The following is a 15954-nucleotide window of genomic DNA, read 5'->3' on the forward strand; positions in this document are numbered from 1 at the left end:
TTTTCCCAGAATCTCTGCCCCATCTCTCTGTGTCACTCTTACGCCCCCTGCTGCCCCTTCCGTGGACAACAGTGGCCATGCCAAAGACCAGAATGACCAAGACAGCAAATTCCTATGCTAACATGAGAGATGGGAACCTGGAGTCTCAGAATGTGGGTGCTGGGGAAGAGGGTAGGGTCTGGGTTTCCAGAAGGTGGTGTGTGTGTGTGTGTGTGTCCATGGTCCCTGTTCCCGGGGCCCCGCCTAAGTCACCACATCCTCATGGAAGCCCTCTCTCTGCCTTCCAGACTGTGATATTCTCAATGTCTCTGCACTTGTTGCCACTTGAGGCAAACCCACCTCTCCTATGGGTCCGTGAGCATCAAAAGGAAGCACAGCTGTTTTTACTCTTCAGTGCATCTCAGTGCTTGCCACACCGACTGGCCCACTGCAGAGCACAGTAAATATTTGTTGAATTAATGAGTGAGTTGCATTCAAAGTTCCTCTTTATTTTTAACACAGGGTTTTACATAAGCCCAGGCTGGCCTCAAACATGTCATGTAGCCAAGGTTGACATTGAGGTCCTGATTCTCCCAACATCACCTGTCCTAGATTCACAGGTATGTACCACCACGCCTCCTTCTCAAAGGGGGTTTAGTAGGAAGTGTGGGAGACATTGGCTGGGCTCTGAGGGCAGCTGTGAGTCCAGATGTTCTGGCTTCTGTTCAGGGCCTGGTCTATGTCCAGTCTCTGTCCTTGTACCCAAAGATCACTCAAGCAAAAGGAAGCAAAAGCGCCATCTCCTAGAGAAAGGAGGAACAGACGTGGTGGCATCAGGGTGGCTCAGACCCAGTCCCTCCAGCTCCACAATCTGAATTTCCACTGCCACTTCATCTCCCTTTTAAAGATTTTTTATTTGGTTTTTCAAGACAAGGTTCCTCTGCGTAATAGCCCTGGGTATACTGGAACTCACCTCATAGACCAGACTGGCCTTAAACTCACAGAGATCCACCTGCCTCTGCTTCCTGAGAACTGGGATTAAAGGTGTTTGCTACCACCACACAGTTTAAGGATTTTTTCCTTTTTTTTTTAACCAAGTCTTGCTATATAGCCCAGCCTAGCCGTAAACATTCAACTCTTCCTGCCTAACCCTCCCCAATGTTGATTGTAAATACACACACACACACACACACACACACACACACACACACACACACACGAAACCATGCCTAGCTCCCTTTTTATTCCAGTTTTACTTTCTAGTTATAAAACCATGGGCCGGCCGGGCATTGGTGGCGCACGCCTTTAATCCCAGCACTCGGAAGGCAGAGGCAGGCGGATCTCTGTGAGTTCGAGACCAGCCTGGTCTACAGAGCGAGTTCCAGGACAGCCTCCAAAACAATACAGAGAAACCCTATCTCAAAAACAAACAAACAAACAAAACACCATGGGCCTTGGATCTCTGCCAGCCTGGTCTACAGAGCTAGTTCCAGGACAGCCAAGGCTATGGGGCTACACAGAGAAACTCAGTCTTGGAAACAAACAGATAAATCATGGGTCTCATATAAGCCAGGTTTGCACTCTATGCCTAAGCAACACCCCATAAATCATCTCTTTCTTCTCTCCCTGAGGCTTCCTTCCCTCCCTAGGATATATTTCCTCTCCCCGTAGCTAACATACTTAAATGGCATTCTCTTACCTGCTAAAGCACCGAGAGAGAGAACACCCTGAGGGTGAGACCAGAGGCTCCGGAGGGCAGCAAGTCTCGAAACAGACACAGCAAGGACCTCCATTTTTGGTCCTTGGCTCAAGACCACTTTGGATATATCCAGCTTCAGCTGAAGAGGGAGTCCCATGTCCAAGGTTAAAACTAGTTTTGGTTCTACTCCAGAAGACAGCACCACCTTCTGCAGTGGGCGGAGCAGAGAAGGCATTAAACAGGAAAGAATGAGCCATAGCTACACCTTGCCGCTCCCTTAGCTGCTTTAACTCAGCCTCTGAGATATACTTTCGTGCAGTTTCCTGGTTTGACCTTCAATGAAACCATCCCCAGTCCCAAATAAACATGCAGTCTAGGCAAAAGCGGTTTGCATTCTGGGATATGTCTCCGGCTCTCCACCCTTATCTGAATGCCCACTTGAGCCTTTCCACTATTGGAAGCCTCCCTTTGCCTCATTTTCCCCAGAATCCACTAAATACAGCCCTCCCACCCTCTTTCTTTACTTGATCTTGGAGGTGAAGGGTAAGCCGAGAAGAATTTGTTCTTGTCCCAAGAGCAAGGAGGCATCCTGAGCCATCCACCAGCTTGAATCCCAGTTCCAGAGAAAAGCTCCAGGGGTCTGTGTGAGGCTGGGGAATGTCTAGAGGGAGAAATAATTCTCCTGAGAAATAATTCTCCTGAGACCCCAAGCCTTGGGTTTTACGGAGATATGAGCGGTGTTAAAGAGAGACAGCAGAAGGCAGAACTGCAGCATGGAGGGGAAAGATTTTTAGACGTCTACCTTGGAGACTGAATTCTGCATGGGTCCCTGGAGGAAAGAACAGTCCAGGTTGCAAGTCCACATCGCAATTTCCAAGGCTCGTAGGGGCAGAGGGAGAGAGCTGGGCCTGGTGACCCAACCAGATATCTCGCCGTATACAGCCATCCAGGGCAGGAACCAGCTGAAGTGGGGGGGAGGGGAGGGGAGGGAGGGAGCATGTTGGGTTGGTGGAATCAGGGATCTGAATCCTAACTGCCAGCATATTCACTTGGAAGTGTGTTTAGCTTTCTCCATGCAGCTCTTTTTTTGGGGGGGGGGATTTCGAGACAGGGTTTCTCTGGCTTTTGGAGGCTGTCCTGGAACTAGCTCTTGTAGACCAGGCTGGCCTTGAACTCACAGAGATCCACCTGTCTCTGCCTCCAGAGTGCTGCAATTAAAGGCGTGCGCCACCACCCGGCTCCACACAGCTCTTCTCTACCTCCCTCTCCCTAACGTCTGAACTTGGGTTTCCATAGCTTAGCCCTAGGACGCAGTTACCGGGAACCGAAGGCTGGAGGTGGGGAGGAGGAGTCCTCCTAGCACGATCCTCATGCTGGGCTGGGAATCCTCAGTCAGGCTTCCAGAGACTTGTCCCAGGCACAGCAGCTCCTTCCCATCCACCCACAGCTGCAGCGAGTCCCCATTCATCTTCAGCTCCACCTGCAGGAGGTGGTCAGAAGCAGAAGGAAGCCGAGGCAGAGGGCCCTGAGCCTGTGGCCTCCACTTTCTTCAGAGGCAGCCTAGTACAGCTGACAGAGGATGCACTTGAAGACACATCTTTGGCTCACGCAGACTGTGTCACTTACACACTGACTCAGTCTTGGAATCCCCATTTGGCAAAACCACAGGGACCATGTATTGCTAAGAAGAGAGGACCATGGCAAAGAGATGCTCCTGCTCTCCTTCCTCATCAGAACCTCTCCCCACAGAGTCAGAGGTGGCTGCTCTTACCTGGTGCCATCTCCCATCATTCAGTCTAGGGCCAAAGCCTACTGTAAGTCTGGCCCAGAGATTGTGCAGCTGGATTTCAAGCTGGCCATCCCGAAGTCCTAGCATGAACCAATCATCTCTGGTGTTGGTGTCCCCATAAAAAACCACGCCCTCAGGATCCAAGGTGCGAAACTCAAAGGAGGAATAGGGTCTGGAAGAAAAGGAAGACTGTATATGGGGTGTGTGGGGTTTCAGGGTTGGGGAAGAGGAACTCAGGGAGATAATAGGGGGAAGGGGAGGTCAGAGGACTGGGTCAAGAGGACAAGTGACAGGGCTGGAGAGATGGCTCAGCAAGAGCACTGGCTGATCTTCCAGAGGACCCAGGTTCAATTCCCAGCATGCTGTCTATAATATGACAGCCTCACACAGACCTGCATGCAGGACAAGCATCAATGCACATGAAAATAAATTTAAAAAAGAAGAAAAAAGAGACAAGTAGCTCCCATACTTGCTGATTTTGGTGCGGTCAATGGTTATAACAGCGACAGGCTCTTGTCCTGGGCCATTGCTGAGGTACCTAGCTGGAGAGTCCTGAGCACTCTGTCAGAAAAAGAAAATAAGCTGGGGGCTGGAGAGTTGTCTCAGTGGCTAAGAGCACTGGCTGCTCTTCTGAATGACCCAGGTTCAATTCCCAGCACCCACACAGCAGCTCACAACTGTCAGTAACTCCAGCTCCACGCAATCTGACACCCTCACACAGACATGCATGCAAGCAAAACACCAATGCACATTAAATAAATAAATCTTAAAAAAGAAAGAAAAAAACCAAGCTGACTAAAGATGTTTCAGAGACAGTAAGAAAGGCACAGCTACAGGGGTCAGAGGAGAAGAGAAGGGAGAAGACAGAGCCAAAATACAGCTCATTTAACCACACAGGGGCTGAGAGCCCTATCTCGTTCTGCACCTGGGTAGGGACAATGTGTCTCAGGGCCTGTTCCTGGTGGGTGTGAGGTGGCGGCAGCAGCAGCAGCAATAGCAGAAGTAGCAAGGAGGTCACAGAGTCTCTGTTCTCCATAGTTAGCAGCTGTCCACCGTGTGGCTCAGACAATCTGAGGAGAACAAGTGGGTGTAGGTAGCCCTGCATGGGTGGTGGAGGGTTAAAGGTTGCTCCGGGGGGAAGGAGGGGGAGCAGGAGGTAGGGACACTGACCGTGCGGCCCCTCTGAAGGCAAATGAGGTGAGGGACAGAGTCCCTCCCTGCAGCCAAGAAATCTGTGAGAACACATCTCATCTCTTATCCTCCTCTGTTGTCCAGTGTGGCTCCTCTAGGCATTCTTCCCACAAGGGAAGGCTGCCTAGGCCAACGTGAGATCTGGAAACAGTCCTCCCTGCTTAACTACATCCTTTACCAGGCTTAAAGCTGAGGCGTGGAATCCAGATATCTTGCTGACTGACCTTGGGAGACACACTTCACCTTTGTGCTTCAGGGACTTTATCTGTCAAAGGAGGAACACAATCCTTCTGTGGAACTGCTGCGACTGGAGACTGAAATAACAAAGGCAGAATGCCTAGTGTCTGATGTGAATGCCTCCCTAAGCTTTCCCAGACCTATGATGCTGCTCTTACAAGAAGGTATTGTCTCTGTGTGTTTTAATGGATACTAAGAAGAAACCTGACTATAACCCAAGCACTTGAGTTCAAAGCTAGTCTGGACTACAGAAAGACTATTCTGTATTTTGTTTTTTGTTTTGTTTTTGAGAGAGGGTTTCTTTGTGCAACATTCCTGGCTGTCCTGGAACTCGCTTTGTAGACCACGTTGGCCTCAAACTCAGAGATCCACCTGCCTCTGCCTTCCCTTCTGAGGGCTGGGATTAAAAGGGTGTGCCACCACTGCCTGACTCAGAAAGACTATTCTAAACAGCGGTGGGAATGTACATGGCATAGTGGGTAAGAGCACCTGCTGCCAAGCCTGGGCTTGAGTTTATGCCACAGGATCCACAGGATGGAAGGAGAAAACTGACTCCTGAAAGTTGTCTTCTGGTCTCCACACACACATATACTCATGTGTGCACAGGCATAAGTTACACACACGCACACACATATACACACTAAACAACTGTTTAAACTACGGAAGAAGGAGGAAAAAGCAATAAATATTTCCAGCTGGGCATAGCTGAACCTCTGTTGAGTTTGAAGTCAACCTGGTCTACATTGCAAGTCTAGACCAACCAAGGCTATATAGGCCTGTCTTTTTTATTTTATTTTTTTTTGGTTTTTCGAGACAGGGTTTCCCTGTATTGTCTTGGAGCCTGTCCTGGAACTTGCTCGGTAGACCAGGCTGGCCTCGAACTCACAGAGATCCGCCTGCCTCTGCCTCCCAAGTGCTGGGATTAAAGGCGTGTGCCACCAACGCCCGGCTCTACATAGGCCTGTCTTAAAAAAAAAAAAAAAAGAGGGGGCTAGAGAGATGGCTCAGAGGTTAAGAGCACTGGCTGCTCTTCCAGAGGTCCTGAATTCAATTCCCAGCAACCACATGGTGGCTCACAACCATCTGTAATTCAATCTGGTGCCCTCTTCTGGCCTGTTGACAGAACACTGTATATGTAATAAATAAATCTTAAAAAAAAAAAAAAGAAAGAAAGAAAAAGGAAAGAAAGAAAGAAAAGGAGCCTGGTGGTGATGATGCACTCCTTTAATCCTAGCACTTGGGAGACAGAGACAAGCAGATCTCTGTGAGTTTGAAGCCAGCCTGGTCTACTGATCAAGTTCCAGGACAGCCTCCAAAGCTACACAGAGAAATCCAGTCTCAAAAAACAAAAAACAAAAAAAAAAACAAAAAACAAAAAACAAAAAAAAACAAAAACAAAAAAGTAAATAAATAAAAACAGGGTGGAGGCCTCACTAGAGAGATGTCTGAGTGGTTGGTAGCATTGGCTGCTCTTCCAGAGGACCCGGCTTCAATTCTCATCACCCATATGGCCACTCACAACAGCTGTAACTCTAGATCCAAGGGATTCAACACACTCTTTTGGCCTCTGTAGGTCATGTAAGTGATTCTCAGATACACATGCAGGCAAATACCCATACACATAAAATGAAATTTAAATTTTAACAACTATATATTAAAAAGAAAGTTAAGCAGAGCATAGTGGCACATACCTGCCTTTAATCCCAGCACTTGAGAGTCAGAGACAGGCTAATCTCTATGAGTTTGAGGCCAGCCTGGTCTACAAGTTCTAGGATAACCAGAGCTACATAGTGAGAGCCTGCCTTGGGAAAAAGAAAAAGAAAGTTATAAAAAGAACCCAACACCCAATCAGGTCCTCTGGAAGAGCAGTAATTCTCTCTTAACTATTGAACCATCCCTCCATCCCAGAAAAAAATGGGTCTAGAAAGACAGCTCAGTGGTCAAGAGCACTGGCAGCTCTTCCAGAGGACCCGTGTTGACTTCTCAGCACTCACAAGGCAGCTCACAGCCGTCTCCACTTCCAGGGATCTAACACCCTCACAGAGACATACATGCAAGCAAAACACCAATGCATATAGAATAAAAAATAAGTAAAGTAAATTTTAAACTGTCAGGCATGTGGTTTTAATCCCAGAACTGGGGAGGCAGAGGCAGATGGCTCTTTGTGAGTTCAGCCTGGTCAACAGAGTAAGTTCCAGGACAGGTTTCAAAGCTACACAGAGTCTCAAAAACCAATAAATAAATAAAAAATTTAAAAGGCACTTAGAGAGGTGACTCAGTAATTAAGAGCACTGGCTGCTCTTACAGAGGACCTGGGTTTGAGTCCCAGCACCCACATGGCAGCTCATAACCATCTGTAACTTCAGTTCAAGGGGACCCAACATCTTCCTCTAACTTGTGAGGGCACCAGAAACAAATGTGGTGTAGATATATATACATGCAGGCAAAATACTCACACACACGTAAATACACAAACCAAACAAACAAAAAAACAAAAACAGATGCAGGGAGGGAAATATAATGTAAACTGTGGGTGAGATGCAGTGGGTTTTTTTGTTTGGTTTTGTTTTGTTTTTTGGTTTTTCCGGACAGGTTTCTCTATATTGTTTTGGAGGCTATCCTGGAACTCGCTCTGTAGACCAGGCTGGCCTCGAACTCACAGAGATCCGCCTGCCTCTGCCTCCAGAGTGCTGGGATTAAAGGCGTGTGCCACCAACGCCCGGCTTGAGATGTAGAGTTTAACACTGGGCTGAGGAAAGGATCCAAGAAGTAAAGTGCTCGCTGAACAAACGTGAAGGCATGCGTTTAGATTGCCCACCCCTCACATAACACCTGTGAGCCCAGCGCTGGCGAAGATGGGATGGCAGGGTTGCAAACAGGTGGATTCATGGAGCTCACTAGCCAGTTAGTCTAGCAGAGTTGATGAGCTCTAGGTCCACTGAAAGGACTCTGTCTCAAAATTAAGTCCGAGAGCAACTGAACAGGACAAAACATCCACTTCTTGCTCCGTAGGAGACGTGCGCCTATGTGTGAGCATGTGCACATACAGCATGTTCTCCAAAAATAAAATAAAAAGCTCAAGGCTAAGCTGCGTGTGGCGACTCACACCTAGGATCCAAACACTTGGGAGGGTGAGGCAAGAGGACTGCTTTGAGTTTGAGGTGAGTCTGGGCTACACGATGAGTCTCAGGCCAGCCTGAGCGCCAGAGTGAGACTCTGTCTCAAAATAAAACAAAGGGGTGGACGTGGTGGCCCACGACTGTAGTTCCGGTTCCACTGGGGAGCAAGGTATATTGAGCCCAAAGCATCAACGGTTTGAGGCTAAATCAGAGTGACACATGTGATCCCTGTGAGGTAGAGACAGGAAAATCAGGAGTTCTAGGTCACTCTTGGCTACACAGTGAATTTGAGGCCAGCCTGGTCTGCAGCCCCAGCCAAAACTCCCACTCCCTAACGACCCTATCAGAAATAAAGGAGAACAATGAAGGAACTTGCTATTACTCTTAATTACAGGGGTTTATTCTGGGACCTAATGTGGAAAATTTAAAAACACTTTGGGCCACCCAACAGCCACAGGAAGCAATGGTAGGGTCTCTTCAGCATGTCCAAAGGCACTGGATTTAATGCCCAGAACCAAAGAAAGGGGGAGGGGGAGGGAGGGAGGGAGGCAAGGAGGGAGGGAAAGCTGTAAGGGGCAGAGCACAAGGCTTCCACTATCAAAGACAGCTACATCAAAACGGCTGAGAGTCTTGCGCTTACTCGGGGTCTGGGATACCGCAGTGACTAAACGACTAAGAGTGAAAACTAAAGCGTTTAACTGGCGCATACTTTAATTAAAGCAGCGCATGAGAGTCTGGTTCTCAAACAGCAAGCTTTAACCCCTGCTCCTAGCCTTGTCACGGGACCCGCGGGGCGAGGCGGGGCCGGGGGTGGGGAAATGGTCTTAACCAGAAGCTGATTGGCTGGAGGGCGGGGTGCAGACTTTAAGGCCTTTCTTAGCAGAAAAGACCACCAGGCTGGTCCAAGCTCCTCGCTGAGACCCGCTGGTGTCCGAACCCTATCTGGGAGCTCCTAGTATTTCTTCTGCCCCTTCACTTCCAGCTGTTTTAGAGACCTGAGCTGTAGACCCTGTCTGTGGTCCTGCAGAGGCGAAGTGGAGATCGTCGTTGATCTTTGATTTTGACAGTGAGAATCGAATGGCTTCCACGCGGATCCGAGAGGCCACGGAGAGAGATTGTGGAGACATTCTGAGGATGATACGGGTAAAGAAGACTGCGGGCTGGAAAATGGAGTGCCGTGGTGCTGGGAGCTGCGTAGTCGGAGGGGCAGAGTTACACATGGGTACCTTTGGACCCTGCTCTCAAAGTGGCAGGGCCTTCCTACCCTAATGTCTTGCTCTTGCGTTGTAGGAACTGGCCGAGTACGAGAAACTGTCCCATCAGGTGAAGATCAGTGAAGAAGGTGGGGCTTTTACCTGGGTCCTGAGACGGGTTGAAGATGGATTCCTAGAGTAGCTACTGGACTGTCCTTAATCCAGTGTCTCTTTGTCGTCCCCCTCCCCCGCGCCCCAATCTCACCCCAATCTCTACAGCTCTGAGAGCAGATGGCTTTGGAGAGAACCCTTCCTTTCACTGTTTGGTGGCAGAGGTTATTCCAGCACCTGGGGAGCTCCAAGGTAAAGGACCCTCCAGGCAGCCTCAGTTTTTCCTCCCAGAGGCCTTACCCTTCTCTCTCATTTTCAGGGCCCCGTGTGGTGGGCTTAGGGCTGTACTACTTCATCTACAGCACATGGAAGGGACGAAACATTTATCTGGAAGACATCTATGTGATGCCGCAATATCGGGGTACTAATAGCACTAATAGCGGGGCAGAGGCTAAGGGTGGACGCAGAGTACCCACAGACCCACTGGGAAATCCTCAGACCCAGCCCTTTTCCTGCCCCCTAATATCAGCCTTTGGTTCCTTCCAGAGGGAGTGGGAGTTTTTCCTGGGTCTGCAATTTAGGCTGGCCTCAACTCAAATAATAATCCCCCTTTCCCACTGCAGGTCAAGGAATTGGAACCAAAATAATCAAAAAGGTGGCTGAGGTGAGCAAAGGAGTGGGGGTTAAAAACGAGGTTCCCCCTAAAAAACCCCAAGACCAAAAACCTACCAATTAGTCAAACAAACAACGCCCTCCCCAAGAATGTATGGGGGTGCTGGGGCTGAATGAGGAGATGAGAAAGAGTCTTCTTTTTTCCTTTTGGCTTTTCGAGACAGGGTTTCTCTGTGTGGCCCTGCTGTCCTGGAACTTGCTCTGTAAACCAGGCTGACCTCAAATTCATAGATCTGTCTGCCTCTGCCTCCCCACTGCCAGGACTAAAGGTGCGCATCATCCAGCTTCTCTGAGTGCAGGGCAGTAAGAAGTGTCTTCTCCTACAGGTTGCCCTGTGTAAGGGGTGCTCCCAGTTCCGCCTGGCAGTTCTGGACTGGAACAAGAAGGCCATGGACTTGTACAAGTCTCTGGGAGCGCAAGATCTGACTGAATTGGAAGGCTGGCATTCCTTTCGATTTGAAGAAGCGGCAATGAGGGAGTTGGCAGGATGGTGATGACATCTCCTGGAGAGTTTTCTCTACTGCCACCTTTTGGGATCACCATATCAAGTTTTCCTAAGATGATAGTCACAGACTCTGACCCAGACAGACTAACCCAAAGGCCTCCCAAGGTGCAGAAAGAGCAGAAGCAGGGGAGGAAAAAGTTTGTCCTCATGTGCCATTAGGTAGAGGAATTGATGGAAGGACAGGGTGCAGTCACTTAGAACCCTTCGTTGGAGACTATAGCTCTAATGGAGGCTGAGCCAGTGATGCTGATAGGCCCCCCAAGGATTTAGGGGATCCTAGTCTAGTGTATGATTTTAAAAAGAGAACAAGGGATTGGAGAGATGTCTGAGTGGTTAAAAGCACTGGCTACTTGGTCTTCAGAGGACCCAGGATAGTTCCCAGCACCCACATGGCAGCTCACAACTGTCTAACTCCAGTTCCAGGGAATCTAGCACCCACAGACATACATGTAGACCAAACATCAATGCACCTAAAATAAAAATGAATTTCAAAAAAAATTAAAAGGAACAATGGTATAGCAATCTTGTCAATCATCTTTGGAACCCGAAAGTCTTTTAGGATTGATGTGCCACAGACCCACTGCCTGTTGTCAGCATTTCAAGGGACACTGGGAATAGGCAATTACCCAGCCCTTAACTAACCAACTTCAGCTAGGTAGGTATGATGGCATGGTACTGGGGAGGTTGAAGTAGGAAAATCCCTATAGCTCAGGGTTCAGGGCCCATTTGGAAATATGAGACCTGCCTCATAAAAAAACAAAATTAAGCTGGGCAGTGGTAGCTCACACCTTTGATCCCAGCACTCGGGGAGGCAGAAGCAGGTGGATCTCTGTGAGTTCGAGGCTAGCTTGGTCTACAAAGTGAGTTGTTTACTTGTATGTTTGATTTTGTTTTTTCCAGACATGGTTTATCTGTGTGCAGCTCTGGCTGTCCTGGAACTCACTTTGTTAACCAGGCTGGCCTGGAACTAGAGATCCACAGGACTCTGCCTCCCAGGCACTGGATTTAAGGTGTGTGCCACCACCATCGCCGGCCTTTCTCATTTCTAGATGGGGTCCACAATATGTAGTTCTGGCTGGACTGGTACTCACTGTGCAGACCATCACACTGGCCTAGAATTTACAGAGATTCACTGCCTCTGCCTAGAGAGCCCTGGGATTACAAGTGTGCATCACCACCCCAATTATTTTTTTGTTTTGTTGTTTCGGGATAGTCTCTAGCCCAGGCTGACCTCCAACTCCTTGTGTAACCAAGAATGACCTTGGACTTCTGATCTCCTGTACGACTAGAGTGCTGAGATAATCAGGTAAATGCATGCCCATTTTATGGAAATGTTAGGCTTGGAACACAGGGCTCATGCATATCATTTCCTTATTTATTTATTTACTTCTGGCTTTTCAAGACAGTGTTTCTCTGTGGCTTTGGAGGCTGTCCTGGAACTTGATTTGTAGACCAGGCTGGTCTCAAACTCTCAGAGATCAGCTTGCCTCTGCCTCCCAAGCACTGGGATTAAAGGTGTGCACTACCTAGCTGTATGGCCCTGCTGTCCTGGAACTTGCTCTATATTTTTATTTTTTTGTATCATTTATTTATTTGTGAGTGGGAGCACAAGGATGCCATGGTTCACTGTAGTAGTGCATGGGCACTGAATGTATATGGTACACAGACATACAAGCAAAACACCAATACACATAATAAATAATAAATTAAAAAATAGCCCATCTGGCCGGGTGGTGGTGGTGCACGCCTTTAATCCCAGCACTAATGCAGAGGCAGGTGGATCTCTGTGAGTTCAAGACCAAGCCTGGTGTACTGAGAGAGTTCCAGGACAGGCTCCAAAACAATACAGAGAAACCCTGTCTTGAAAAACAAAACAAAACAAAACAAAAAAAACAAAAAACAAAAAAAACTCATCTGGTAGTGCAGATGTGTAATCACAGATATTCTGAAGGCTGAGGCAGAAGATTTGAGAATTCTACAAGATTTGGGAAGATCCTGTCTCAAAAAAAAAAAAAAAGATTTTAAGGTTACAAAGAGAAACTCTGTCTCCAAAAATGTAAATAAATAAATAAAAGATATGATGCCACAGTCTTTTAATCCCAGCACTCAGGAGGCAGAAGCAGGTGGATCCCTGTTGTGGGATATTTGGTCACACAGTGTGAAAAATTTTTTTTAAATCCCATCTGCCTAAGGCACCTATTTATTGATTTAATAGAGAGCTGAATGGCCAATAGGTAGGCAGGAGAGGATAGGTAGGACTTCCAGGCAGAGATAGGAACTCTGGGAAGAATGTGAGGCACTTTGCCAGCTAGACTCAGAGGAAGTCAGACCTAAAGTATTGAGAGGTAAAGCCCCACATGGCAGAATGAAGATTAATAAAAATGAGTTAATTTAAATTTTAAGAGTTAGTTGAGGCCGAGCAGTGGTGGCACACACTCTTAATCCTAGCACCAGGGAGGCAGAGGCAGGTGGATCTCTGTGAGTTCGAGGCCAGCCTGGTCTACAGAGCGAGTGCCAGGACAGCCAGGGCTGTTGCACAGAGAAACCCTGTCTCACCCCCACCCCCTAAAAAGAGCTAGTCGGGAACAAGCCTAAGCTAATGCCAAGCTTTCATAATGAATAAAGTCTCTGTGTTATTATTCAGGAGCTGGCAGTCCAAAGAAAGTCCAAATATAGATCCCTGAGTTGGAGGCCAGCCTGGTCTAAAGAGCAACTTCTAGGACAGCCAGGGCTACATAAAAGAAACCCTGTCTCAAAAAACAAACAAACAAAAGGTGTTTAAATGACTGTAGCTGTAACTCAATGCTGGACTGCTTGCTGAAAATGTACAAGGCCATGGGTTTCAGAAAAAAAATTTAGCTGGGCTAGGTAGAACACCTACCTGCCTAGTTTTTGGGAAGACCTGGGTTTGATTTCCAGTCCCCAAATAAGATAAGAACAATGACTAGAAAATGGCTCAACAACTAAAAGCAGTGTATGCTTTCTGGAGAATCAGGTTTTGGTTCCCAGGACCCACGTGGTGGTTTACAACCATATTTAGCTTCAATTCCTGGGGATCCAACATTTATTTTTCATTTCCCGGGCACCAGGCACACACATGGTACACATACTTATATTCTGGCAAAATATGCATAAAGTTAAATGCATAGATTAAAAATAATTTAAGTGGGAGACATGGCTCAGATGTGAAGAGCACTGACTGTTCTTCCTGAAGACCTGAGTTCAATTCCCAGCAACCACATGGTGGTTCATAATTATCTTTAATGATATCTGGCACCCTTTTCTGGTGAGCAGGCATACATGCAGACAGAATACTGTATACATAATAAATAAATACATCTTTAAAAAAAACCTAAGCAACAGAAATCCCACAACCAACCTCAAGCCTGGCTTCCACAGCAAGTTCTATGTGAGCCTGAGCTGCAGATGCAACTCTTGTCTTTTTTGTTGTTGTTACTGTTTTTTTCCAGACAGGGTTTCTCTGTGGCTTTGGAGGCTGTCCTGGAACTTGATTTGTAGACCAGGCTGGCCTCGAACTCACAGAGATCCGCCTGCCTCTGCCTCCCGAGTGCTGGAATTAAAGGCATGCGCCACCAACACCCGGCCTGAGATACAGCAGAGTTCTGTTACATAAAAACAACAACAGGCCCAATAGGGAGGGATGGCACACGTCTTTAATACCAGCACTTGCTTATCTTTGTGAGTTCAAGGTCAGCCTTGTCTGTCTACAGTTCCAAGACAACCAGGGCTACACAGAAAAGATCTGCCTCAAAAAACAAACAAACTAAAAAAAACCCCAAAGTAACAACAACAATAAAGGTGGAGATGTTGATGAGACTCAATCTAAGGGCCTTAGTTAGATTTCCAGGATCCTGATAGTTGCCCAATGATATGCCTGCTCCCAACAAATAAATGCAATGTCACCCCCTCTCCCCATCAAGTGGAAACTGACTGAGGAAAATCTTTAGCATTGACTCTTGCCTCCATACCCACTCCATGATGAAAGTACATGAATACCCAAGCACATGCATACCCGCACACCTAAAGACTAATTATTGCTAATACTAACGGGAAGTCCTTTAAGGCCATTGTTTTGCATCTGCTGCCTAGGGTGCAGATCCTATAGGTTGTGGTCTAGTCCCCATAGTTTGCCTGTTTCTCACTTCAGGCGCCAAAGCAAAGTCCCAGGTTGTTTGGCAATGTTTCTGACCAACCAGTTATCAATCAGGTTCCCACAACCCCTCCTTGGATCCAGTGAATTTGCTGGCCCACAGAATCAGCAAATACTTTTACAGGTTATTATTAAAGGTGTTACTACAAAGGATACACATGAAGAAATGTTTGGGGTGACGAATAGGAGTATTGGGTTGGGGCACCCTTGCCCTGTCCATCTGGGCCACCATTCAGGAACCTTCCCTTCTTTTTTTTTTTTTTTTTTGGTTTTTTTGAGACAGGGTTTCTCTGTATTGTTTTGGAGCCTGTCCTGGAACTCGCTCAGTAGACCAGGTTTGGAAGTTCTTAAGCCTGTTTTGGACTTTTCCTTTTGTTTAGTTAGCATAATCAAATACCTTGCTCATAATACACTTGCCCACCTATTTCTCCCCCAATCTGGTGATACTCAAAGAATCCTTCTTTGTTTCCATGTCATATACATGTCCATAGATGTATAAATGCTGTTGAATCTAGAGTCTACGAGAAAAAATGCAAACCTGAGTTTTACACATTACCTCCTTCCTCCTCCCCTTAGAATCCATGCTTTCCCTTTCCTTATGTGTATACATATAAATTTAAATATAGATTCTGTATATGAGAGAAAATGTATGTTTGTCTTTTTTGTCAGTGCTAGGGATTGCACCTAGGGTCTGACATCTGCCAAGGCAAGTATGCTACTACTGAACTAAATACATAGACCTCTTAGTTTTGAGTTAGGGTCTCATTAAGTTGCCCAGGATAGACTCCACAAAGCTGTCCTCCCACACATGTACATCATGCACACACATACACACAATAATAATAAATACATGAAATATAGATGATAGAGCTGTTGTTTCTATTTGTTTAATTAGTTTATAGTCTTTGCCTCACAAATTTTAGAATTACAGAAAAGATCTACCATGCTTAATAGGACTTTTTTTTTCAAAACAAGGTATCTCTGCCGGGCGGTAGTGGTGCACGCCTTTAATCCCAGCACTCGGGAGGCAGAGGCAGACAGATCTCTGTGAGTTCGAGGCCATCCTGGTCTACAGAGCGAGTTCCAGGATAGCCAAGGCTACACAGAGAAGCCCTGCCTAAAAAAAAAAAAAAAGGAAAAAGAAAATTATTATATGTGTGGGTGAACGTGAGTGATGGATGTTACACATGTGATGGTCAGAACACACCTTGCGGGAGGTGGGGTATCTCCATATCCTGGGTCCAGGAATTGACCCCAATCGTTAGGCATCTTCCAGGACAGGTTTTTG

At 47.1% G+C, this 15954-nt stretch overlaps 2 protein-coding genes across 5 annotated transcripts; one reads left to right on the top strand and one right to left on the bottom strand.

The window, feature by feature from the left end:
- Window positions 1–467: 467 nt before the first annotated feature.
- Window positions 468–4657, bottom strand: Shbg (sex hormone binding globulin). Its single transcript, XM_040748950.1, has 9 exons — window positions 4638–4657; window positions 4393–4537; window positions 3937–4028; window positions 3450–3639; window positions 2997–3158; window positions 2481–2640; window positions 2203–2339; window positions 1679–1886; window positions 468–782 (listed from the first exon to the last, which is right to left on the bottom strand). Exons 2-9 carry the CDS (start codon window positions 4501–4503, stop codon window positions 634–636), a joined length of 1209 nt encoding a protein of 402 aa, XP_040604884.1. The 5' UTR covers window positions 4504–4537; window positions 4638–4657; the 3' UTR covers window positions 468–633.
- A 4202-nt stretch (window positions 4658–8859) lies between these two features.
- Sat2 (spermidine/spermine N1-acetyltransferase family member 2) lies at window positions 8860–11026 on the top strand. Of its 4 annotated transcripts, none has more exons than XM_013111438.3 (6): window positions 8860–9157; window positions 9305–9356; window positions 9433–9570; window positions 9638–9739; window positions 9942–9982; window positions 10317–11026. In XM_013111438.3, the coding sequence occupies exons 1-6, from the start codon at window positions 9092–9094 to the stop codon at window positions 10482–10484; spliced, it is 567 nt and encodes a 188-aa protein (XP_012966892.1). In that variant the 5' UTR covers window positions 8860–9091; the 3' UTR covers window positions 10485–11026. The 4 variants fall into 4 exon arrangements, with proteins under 4 accessions (XP_012966892.1, XP_012966893.1, XP_040604885.1 ...); XM_013111439.3 differs by having other exon boundaries at window positions 9487–9570; XM_040748951.1 differs by lacking the exon at window positions 9638–9739.
- Window positions 11027–15954: the final 4928 nt, after the last annotated feature.

The sequence above is a fragment of the Mesocricetus auratus genome, unplaced genomic scaffold (genome assembly GCF_017639785.1).
Source record: "Mesocricetus auratus isolate SY011 unplaced genomic scaffold, BCM_Maur_2.0 Super-Scaffold_100007, whole genome shotgun sequence".
Taxonomy (NCBI): domain Eukaryota; kingdom Metazoa; phylum Chordata; class Mammalia; order Rodentia; family Cricetidae; genus Mesocricetus; species Mesocricetus auratus.

What these genes read in the sequence shown, in the direction of transcription:
- Shbg (XM_040748950.1), bottom strand. Translation starts at nt 4,503, where the DNA reads ATGGAGAACAGAGACTCTGTGACCTCCTTGCTACTTCTGCTATTGCTG. An exon ending in GACCGCACCAAAATCAGCAA is followed by an intron (nt 3,640 to 3,936) that starts GTATGGGAGCTA and finishes CTTTTCTTCCAG; the next exon opens with ACCCTATTCCTCCTTTGAGT. An exon ending in ATGATGGGAGATGGCACCAG is followed by an intron (nt 3,159 to 3,449) that starts GTAAGAGCAGCC and finishes CACCTCCTGCAG; the next exon opens with GTGGAGCTGAAGATGAATGG.
- Sat2 (XM_013111438.3), top strand. Translation starts at nt 9,092, where the DNA reads ATGGCTTCCACGCGGATCCGAGAGGCCACGGAGAGAGATTGTGGAGAC. An exon ending in ACATTCTGAGGATGATACGG is followed by an intron (nt 9,158 to 9,304) that starts GTAAAGAAGACT and finishes CTTGCGTTGTAG; the next exon opens with GAACTGGCCGAGTACGAGAA. An exon ending in TGTGATGCCGCAATATCGGG is followed by an intron (nt 9,740 to 9,941) that starts GTACTAATAGCA and finishes TTCCCACTGCAG; the next exon opens with GTCAAGGAATTGGAACCAAA.